Here is a 9435-nt window from a genome sequence, read left to right on the forward strand (position 1 = left end):
CGGCAAAACCAATTATTCCATCAGAAGATTCATGAGCTGTGCTTAATATAATGCACCCACAAGCAACTATATTGCATTTTATTTCATAAGACGATGCAAGATAAGAGATGAAATGTTCTCAGGAATTCGATCTAATAAGCAAGAAAAATGAGAACATTTTATTCTCATCTATGAAATGGAAGTTGGAAAATAGAGATAGGACTAACGTAACCCAACGCCAGGCAAATTGTATTCAATATAAAATATGAAAAAACTCATTTGCATCTTTTATTATATGCTTATATCAGTTTTAAACTTAAAGAAATTGAATTCAAAATTTTAGGTTATGGAGGTGTAGGGAATTGAACCCTGTGCCTCTCGCATGCGAAGCGAGCACTCTACCATATGAGCTACACCCCCATTAACAATAATGAAGTGGATATTCTCTTAATGACACAATTTTAAGGCTGATAGGAATTTCTTGTCAAAAACGTAAGTCGCAAATGAGTTTCTTAAAAATTCAAAATAATTTTTTTTTTTTTTTTTTTGCTAAAATGCGACAAAACGCATTTGGGAATCCATTTCTCATGTCTGACCCATGAGCAAGTTCATGATTAAGTGATTAACCAGCGATGAATGAGAAACGCATGTGGGACATGCGTTTGTCTCTATTTTAATGAAAAAATCATTTTGAATTTTTTAGAAACTCATTTGCCACTTGTGTTTCTGACAAGAAACTCAAGTTGTAAATGAGTTTTTCCCTATTTTGTATAACTTTTAAAAAGTGTCATATTTTATCTCTTCGATCTTCCACAAAATGGCACATTTCAATCATTCTTTCATTTTTTAGTTCCATGCACCTATCAGGAAGTCGACGGCCAGCACCAGGCATTCGGTTGTGGGGCCTCAACTCGCTCGATCAGGTTGGTGCGATCGAGCTCTCATGTCCGCCATACTTATCCATCTTTGTTTTTCCTAATTCATTTTTCATATTGAACCGCTCCAACATATAAATGTTTATGTTTTGAAAAATAATCAAAGATTTGAAGTTATTTTTGGCACATAAGATGAGATTGAAAAATTGTCAAAGATTATAATCTATTTTTAGCACATAATTATAAGATGAGATTGAAAATTTGTCAATGATCAGATCTGAAACTATTTTTAGCGCATAAAATGAGATTGAAAATTGTCAAAGATTAGAATCTATTTTTAGCACATAATAAGATGAGATTGAAAAATTGCCAAAGATTTGAAGCTATGTGCTAGATGAGATTGAAAAATTGCCAAAGATTTGAAGCTATTTTTAGCACATAAGATGAGATTGAAAATTTGTCAAAGATTTGAAGCTATTTTTAACACATAATCTGAATGGGTAACACTTGTATGGGACCGCCTCACAGGTCTCAATCCGTAAAATGGATGAGTCGCATATTTGATTAATGAGTCAAATCTTTGACCTCATTAATTAAAGATCCAACTCGTATCCGTGAGACGATCTCACACAAGTTTTTGCCAAAATTTGTAATTATTTGTTGCAGATTGCACGGATGAGATAATAATAATAATAAATATTGCATTTTATTAAATATGTTATCATGACATTCACTATATACATGAGTTAATATCATCCAAAGTCCTTCGAGTATAGTAATTTTGCCACATTTAGTCCTAAAGTTTCAAATTGACCATATGTAGTCCTTTGACTTTCAAATTTAACCATTCCTGGTCCAAATTAACCACCTATGGTCCTTCAACTATTAAATTTTAACCAACCATAACCCTTTCAAGATGATCACAACTGGTTAAATTTTAAAACTTGAAAGACCATGAGTAGTTAACTTGGACCATGAGTAATTAACTTGGACCATGAATGGTTAAATTTAAAAGTCAAAGGTCCACAAATGATAAATTTGAAAGTTTGGAGGACCTCAAACGGTATTAACTCCTATATACATCTATAATGACAACTTTTGTCGTCTTATATCGTCAAGATATTACATACAAAAATGTAAATTATGAAAAAGAATATAAAAATAATTCTTTTTCTTGTTCTCAAATCGGATGATGACGCCCTATGATGGGCACCCAAAGTGTACACATTGCCCGTGCCTTCATCTTTTACCTTGATGCTGGAAGAGCCTGAAATTCACACAACTTTTTTACTTGAACAAATTTCTAATTTTCACATAAAACTCAGAAATTTAAATGAAAGAAAGTAGATGCATATTGAACAAAAAGAAGACAGCCTATGGGGAGGGGAACAGATCACTGAGAAGAAAGTGGAACAAGTACAACAATAAACCATACTCACAGTCATGTTCCGTCCACCCGAGGGTTTGGCTTTCGAGATCATACACGAATAACTTGTTAGAGAGCGCAACATCTGCAGCCATCAAAAATGAAGCTTATGTCAGTACACTATCCACACAACTCGTTTCATCACTATTTCATTAGTTTTAGGCACGACTATGACAACCTGCAGTTTACGTCGTTTGCACTTAATTTTACAGGGATATGATATATAGTGCACAAACTCGGGTGAAAGGTGTTCAAATGCAAAGTTAAAGAATGATAAATAGGTTTAAGGTTCATTATCACTTCTTTTGTAAAGAGAGTTTCTGAAACAAAAATCTTCAAAATGGCCCCCGTTCAGGTATTGCAGTCCATACATGGCGGGATGATGAAGGGAAAAGCAGGGGAATCATATTACGATCTCAAGGACTGAAGGAGAGCTGAAGTATTTCTACTATGATATAGTTATTCACGCGCTTCAACAAAGAGAATAATAACCATACCTCCCAACAATGTCATTCCCTTAGACAGCAAAGCAATGCATTGTACACCAGGCTGCTGTGAAAATTAAACCAATCAAAAAACAAAATTTTCAATTAGTAACCAAAAAAAAAAAATTGTTAACATTTCAATTAGGTGAAGTAAGAATTGCTTTACACAAACGGGAAAGTTTGAAATGAAATCACAACTGGAATTACGATACTCATCTAGCTCAGAAGTTCAGATTACTTACATCAAATGAGAGAAGGTAATCATGAGGATACAACGTCAAATTCAGAGAACCCATAAAATTAAGGGTTACAACTGGGAATCCTTCATCAACACTGCAAAGCCAATGGAAAATTGGATGAGAAAAAAAGGTAACAGGATTGGCAGAAAAACACATAATGAAATAACAAAACAACGCAAAATATATATTTTTCTTCTTCCAAATATGATGATTGAACCTAGTTACCTAGACCTCTTATATGGGGTAATCTAAGTCACTGGAGAACAAGCCAACAAGGTCCGCCCAAGACTATCAAATACATTGGCAAGCAATGATGTATTGATTTGTGCTTACTATGATGTCCCACAATGGTTGGAGATCAAGATTGTAACCGCAATATAAGATTGGACTCAAAGGCTTATTTGCAACAAAGGATTAAGAAATGTGCAATAATTTTGGCCACTATATTCCATTGGGGCTTAAAGACCTATATGCAACCAAGGCTAATATAAATTTGGACAATTCAATTATATATCCAACTTCTGTAGAATGGAAGTTGGAGCTAAACAGAGCCAAATAAAGAGAGGAATCTTACTTTCCATGGTAGTCAAAGCATTTGAACCCGTTAATAAAACTAGTTTTAAGTCCAGGTTGCTTTTCCAGCATCTGGAGCAACAAAAACACATAAATAAAGGCATCATAAATCGATAAAGAAAAAGTCTGCATCTGTGAATCTCTAAAAAAGATTCCAAAATGATAAACAATATACAAAATATGTTGCGTACCTTGTGTACGAGAGGATCATAGATCCAACCACTAAAATAGGCGAAGGTTGCGCCACTGTCAATTATAGTCTCTACGCCACCATAAAATTGAGTGTCTAGAGCAACACCGCCAACTTCAATTGACTTCAAAATAACAGTGTAATGGCGCCTAAGAAATTAACAAACAATAAGACTCTGCATAAACCCAATGCAAATAGAGAAGAAACTTTCAGAGTTGAAGGATCATACTATGCAAAAAAAAACAAACACAACTATAGCAAAAGAATTTCCTAAACAACAATAAAAAATTTAAGACTGAAAGACAACAAGTACAGTGTGAAGTCTAATTGAGAAGTGGTGAACTTGAAAGCAAGTAGTTTAAACATAGGTGCTATCTCAAGTGCTACAGATGTTCTAGTTCAATGAATCAATGATGTGGACCACATAAAAAACAGGGCAACACCTTAATCCATGACAAAAGACAGGAGAGAAAACAATACCGATTTGGTTCGAGTGGTGTTGAATTTACTTTAGGCTGAACTACTTGCCCTATAGCAAGTATGCCACCTCCATTGCGATTCAAACAATGTGAAAATATCTTTTTCACCTTTCTCTGTGCCGTTAGCTGAGAAATAAAGGATGAATTTGCTTGTCCAAAACCAATTATCCCATCAGAAGATTCATCATCTGTGCTTAGCAACCCAGATACTTCAGATGAACACCTATCTTGGACAAAAGAAACATATTCAAATGCATTACATACGATTATTAGGGAATGAAATCAAAGCAATCTACATCAGAAGCACAAGGAAAGATATAGAAAAACATGTAAACAATAAATGTGTCTATGTATTATAAGGCGAAGCCCTGTTTATGCAAAAGATAAAGCAAACTGGAAATCCTCAACAGAAATTCAAATGTCAAGATGATGACCAAACAATTTTCTTCACTAAGCCCCTGGTCAATAAAGAGAGAAAATGGAAGTGCTAAGGTCAGCAATTATATTATACATTTAAAAATATAAAAAAATTAAAAAAAAAAAAATTTAAAAAACACAAAGAAGCTAAAGCTGGAAAAATAATTTCAATTTGTTTTCCATTGGAAAGCTAGCAGAAATCATAACCAGTGTTGCAAAACTTGGCCCAGGCGCTAGTCGCCTACTTAGTTGTGTGTGTGTGTGTGTGTGTGTTTTAGGTTTGTTTTGCTCAAAACAATGTAGTTTTAAGCGAAACAAATCTAAAATCGATGGGGCAAACATCGCAAAGCAGCAAATAAAATATTAAGCTTCCAAATCACCAGATCGAGCAGAAATGGAGAAACCTAAGAGTCTGAGTCAAACTATCGGTGACGCCATAGCCCAGTCGCAGCCCTTCACCTTTCTCTGGCCAACCATCACAGCCAATTGATGGATCGAGACACGATGATACCATTGAAACACGATGACACCCATCGCTGCAGCTCGCCATCGCCGCTTAGAAGGAAGCCGCCGCACTTCGATGTTCCTCCTTTGTCGGTCTAGGGTTTTTCCGTTTTCCTTTTGGCTTTTGCACAATGTGCATTAGGAATTTAGGTTTTATATAGACATATAGTGTATTTAATATTTTAACTACGTATTAATTTTTTTAAACGGACAGATAATCCCCGTTCGCTCCGGGAGGCACGGGAGCTGGCCCAAGGAGAATCGTCACTTGTGGAAATCGAACCTGGGTTATCCCGGAATTCTCCCCCACAAAGAGAGCTCATTTGCCACTAGAGCTACCCCGTTGGGTTAACTACGTATTAATTATTGATTGTTATTAAACTTGCCAATAAATTGATTAAATTCAATAATTCATCGTGTGGTGCTATAGTCTATAATTCTATACTGCTATGGAAGGCTACGCTTTGAAAAAAAAATATTAAAATTTAAATGAAGGCAAGAAAAGGATCAAATAGCCCTCCAACTATGACCTTTAAATGAAGGCAAGAAAAGGGTCAAATAGCCTCCAACTATGAACTATATACCAAAATGCAATAGGCCCTCAAACTAATTTTCAATTGAAAATAAAAAATAAAAAATTGTGTGCTATAGTTTATAACTCTATACTGCTGTGGGCGGCTAAGCTCTGGAAAAAAAATTGTTACAATTTTTAATGAAAGCGAAAAAAAGAGGGTCAAAGCCTTGCAACTATGAACTATATACCAAAATGCAATTAAGCCCTTGAACTAAAAAAAGTTCCAATTGAACTTCTAAACTTAAAAAAACGGTGCAATTAAAACCCAATTTGACTGATGTTAACATCAAGTTACCCGTCACATAGGATGCTACCTCATATATTTATCCTATTTAGTATCCACATAAGAAGCCAACTCATCATCTTCCTCAAAATTACTTTTATAAAAGAAAAAATTAAATAACTGCCATGACATCGAAGAAGTTGGCTGGTCTGATCTGGACACAGAAGCCATGGCCAGCTTCTTTGTCCAATTTGACGGAGAAGCCAGTCAACTTTTCCAAAAGATTTTTTTTTTTTTTAATTTTGAATAAGGATGTCACACCAGCCTTAGATGCCATGTAAGCAAATTTTAACTGGCTACCTTTCGGTAACATGTTAAAAATGCTAATTCCACTATTTTACAAGCTTAAGGGTTCAGAATATTTATAAAAAAAAATCTGTTTTTTTTTTTACTTACAAAATGTAATTGTAAAAAAGAAGGCAAGCAGCAAGATGGAGTCATGGAGCATACAACAAGATCTAGAAAATTGAAATTATGCACTCAACATAATTTTTCATTAATGTAATGGTACTTTATATAAAATAGTTGCCAAATATGATTGTAAGATATATAAAAGTGAAATTATGCACACAACTTCATTTACATTAATGTAATGAGACATTAAACAAAATAGTTTGCAAATATGATTTTATTTTCCAGAGCCCAATTTTATCCTTATTTACGCCTCCTTTATCTACTCAACAAATGCACCAGCATCCCTCAAGGAACCCAACTTTTTGGCATGAAGATGGATTATGTTCAATTACTTTCTTGCCTGTTTTATAAGTGTTTATATATATGTATAGATGTAAGCTTTGATAAAGAGAGAAGGGTTTGGATGAAAAAGTTCAAAAACCATGAAGGCAAACCTAAGGATGTCAGAAGAATGAAGAGACAGAGAAGATTGTACACCAATTTCTAAAGGACTCATTCATTGGAACAGATTGGGAAATTGATTTACCATTCCCTTAGCAAAAATGGATGAATTGATGAAAAGATACATTTATATTTCCTTTCCTTTTTGAAGTAAAACAAAGCAATAAATTCAAAACCAGATTTTTCAATGAGTATTATATACCCTCAATGAGCTTAAAAATTACTCAACTTGAACTCCGTCTCAATTGCAATATGCGTGTGTGCCCATGCGTGCATGCATGCACAAGCAACTATTGCATTTTACTTCATAAGATGCAACAGATAAAATGGCTCAGGAATTCTAATAAGCAAGAAAACTAAAAACCTTAATTCTCAACTACAAAATGGAAGTTCAATGATTTCCTTCTCTATCCCCCCTTTTCGGTAGATTTGGAAAAACCATTTTGAAATTTTTTGAAGTTATTAGGCACTTAGAAGAATAAGTCATCACTAGCTATGAACCAAACAACACCTTTTACTCTGTGTGTGTTTTTCATCCAGGAAACAATTCCATCACATGTCACAAACACATACGTATTTAATTTGGAAAGAACAATAGTCAATAAAATCAATAGTACTGCATACTTACCCAAACACAATGGTCCCGCCAACAGATGCAGTTTGAAGGTTTCCAGTCACTTGATCAATATGAACATAATCGTGAACATAGGATCCAACTGTTCTGCTTCCTTCCCCATAAGAAATCTCAAATGCACAGTGCCGACTAGTGCCACAAGTTTGATATTGTTTAGTGTACAATGTATAACAAAAATCTCGGTAACAATTAACCCAATATCCAGTCGAAGAGGCCTTTATATCATACTGCACCAAATCTATCTGTTAAAAGTTAAAACACAAGACAAAACATTTATTGAGGGGTTAAAAATACAGAATAATGAGCAATAAAAAAGTATATAAATGTAATACAGAATAAGAGATGCACCCCTAGGCTGCTCTCTTTCGGACAGCTGTCACAGCCAGCACAATGCACCCATGGTATGTCACTCCCGGTATCAACAAAGACATTATAGGCCTTTGGAGGAGTACCAATCATAAGCTTGGTATAGTGGAGTCTGCAATAATTTAAACAGGAAACCCAAATAATCACACAAACGCTATTGCAAATTCCAAAATACAAGTCTTTCTCTGCACTTGGAATTAACTAGAAATCAAGCCCAAGGTAGATAGGGATATATATATATATATATATATATATATATATATATATATATATATATATATATATATATATATATCTCTTAGATCATGAATTACAAAGGATTGAGCTGTTAACAATGTATTGCATATAAACAATAAGCCAACATAATTACAGAGTTTTCGCTTCCATTATTCCCTAAGTGCAATGCAAAATCAACAGAAAAATAAGTAAAGTTTGCAACCTTCACATTCTTTTTTATTTTCAACAGTTTAACAAGCACTCAACATTCGAACATACACAAACACAGAAATCCAGAGAGGACTAACCCAACGCCAGTGGATTTTGTAGTTCCACCTATAGGGAAGTCGACGGCGCCAAGCATTCGGCCGTGACGGCGTAGGTCGTGGGCCCTCAAATCGCTCAGGTTGGAGCCCTCACGCCCGCCATACTTATGGTGCAAGTTCAGCACCATGTTGTTGGAATATCCATACCCCAACAAGCACAAAACCAATAGCAGTACACACTGGAGCTTCATTGCTATTTGCTACACAATTTCTTTCAATTCCCTGCAATTTACAATTTCCTTCAACTCTGCAATTTCCCAAACCAAAACCGATGTATATATACACACAGCCAAAAAAAAAAAAAAAAAAAAAAACTCTCAGGACCTGGGCTGTTTCGGCACGAAACCCTTTACGGTGGAGTGGAATGCTTAGGGGCGAAGCAATTGAATGACACAACACGGAACGAAAAGCGATGATGAGGAAAAAGAAGAAGGAAATCGGGGAGATAAGAAGAAAATCGGTGAGTCGGTGAAGAAGTAAGAATGGAATCGGTGAGAAATAAGACGAAAAATCGGAGAAAACGAAGCAAAAAATCGGCGAGAAAGAAAGAGAAGAAGATAACGATGAGCGAAGCCATTTGCAGATAGAGACAAAGCCAGTGATGATGCTCACTCCCGCCATGGCTCTTCTCTTCTCTTCTCTTCTGCAACGTACGCAGAACACAGAATGGAGACTTCCGACTACTATTTTTAGTTAATTACCACTTCCCCCACCCCGCCCGGGCATGTATTTGTAAATATGATGATAAAATAACAGGTTAAATTTAGTCTTTATATTTTTATTTTGTTCAATTTAATTCTTATATTTTTAAAAGTAGTACAATTAATAACAATAGTTAATGATGTTAATATTATCGTTATTTTTATTTTTTCAATATCATAAATCATATTTATTAGCAATTATTGTTTCTTTTATGACGCGAATTTTAAAATATAATAAAATATTACTATTTTGAAAATTCATGGCCTATATTTAGAAAACAAAAAATGTTGTAAAACATTATTCTATTTCAAA

At 34.6% G+C, this 9435-nt stretch overlaps 1 protein-coding gene and 1 non-coding gene across 3 annotated transcripts; both read right to left on the reverse strand.

Annotated features, from left to right (window-relative positions):
* Nucleotides 1-326: 326 nt before the first annotated feature.
* Nucleotides 327-399, reverse strand: TRNAA-CGC. Its single transcript has one exon. It is a non-coding gene; the product is annotated as a tRNA-Ala (tRNA).
* A 1142-nt stretch (nucleotides 400-1541) lies between these two features.
* Nucleotides 1542-9118, reverse strand: LOC109149375 (aspartic proteinase-like protein 2). 2 transcript variants are annotated; one of them, XM_019297111.1, is made up of 12 exons: nucleotides 8746-9118; nucleotides 8404-8643; nucleotides 7862-7991; nucleotides 7508-7755; nucleotides 4248-4469; nucleotides 3769-3916; nucleotides 3579-3649; nucleotides 3008-3098; nucleotides 2778-2832; nucleotides 2294-2365; nucleotides 1928-2121; nucleotides 1542-1587 (listed from the first exon to the last, which is right to left on the reverse strand). In XM_019297111.1, exons 2-11 carry the CDS (start codon nucleotides 8610-8612, stop codon nucleotides 1961-1963), a joined length of 1407 nt encoding a protein of 468 aa, XP_019152656.1. In that variant the 5' UTR covers nucleotides 8613-8643; nucleotides 8746-9118; the 3' UTR covers nucleotides 1542-1587; nucleotides 1928-1960. The 2 variants fall into 2 exon arrangements, with proteins under 2 accessions (XP_019152656.1, XP_019152657.1); XM_019297112.1 differs by having other exon boundaries at nucleotides 2778-2829; nucleotides 8746-9117.
* Between the last annotated feature and the right edge of the window lie 317 nt (nucleotides 9119-9435).

The sequence above is a fragment of the Ipomoea nil genome, unplaced genomic scaffold (assembly GCF_001879475.1).
Source record: "Ipomoea nil cultivar Tokyo-kokei standard unplaced genomic scaffold, Asagao_1.1 scaffold2159, whole genome shotgun sequence".
Taxonomy (NCBI): domain Eukaryota; kingdom Viridiplantae; phylum Streptophyta; class Magnoliopsida; order Solanales; family Convolvulaceae; genus Ipomoea; species Ipomoea nil.

What these genes read in the sequence shown, in the direction of transcription:
- LOC109149375 (XM_019297111.1), bottom strand. Translation starts at nt 8,612, where the DNA reads ATGAAGCTCCAGTGTGTACTGCTATTGGTTTTGTGCTTGTTGGGGTAT. An exon ending in CGAAAGAGAGCAGCCTAGGG is followed by an intron (nt 7,756 to 7,861) that starts GTGCATCTCTTA and finishes AACTTTTAACAG; the next exon opens with ATAGATTTGGTGCAGTATGA. An exon ending in TGCTTTGACTACCATGGAAA is followed by an intron (nt 3,099 to 3,578) that starts GTAAGATTCCTC and finishes TTGGCTTTGCAG; the next exon opens with TGTTGATGAAGGATTCCCAG.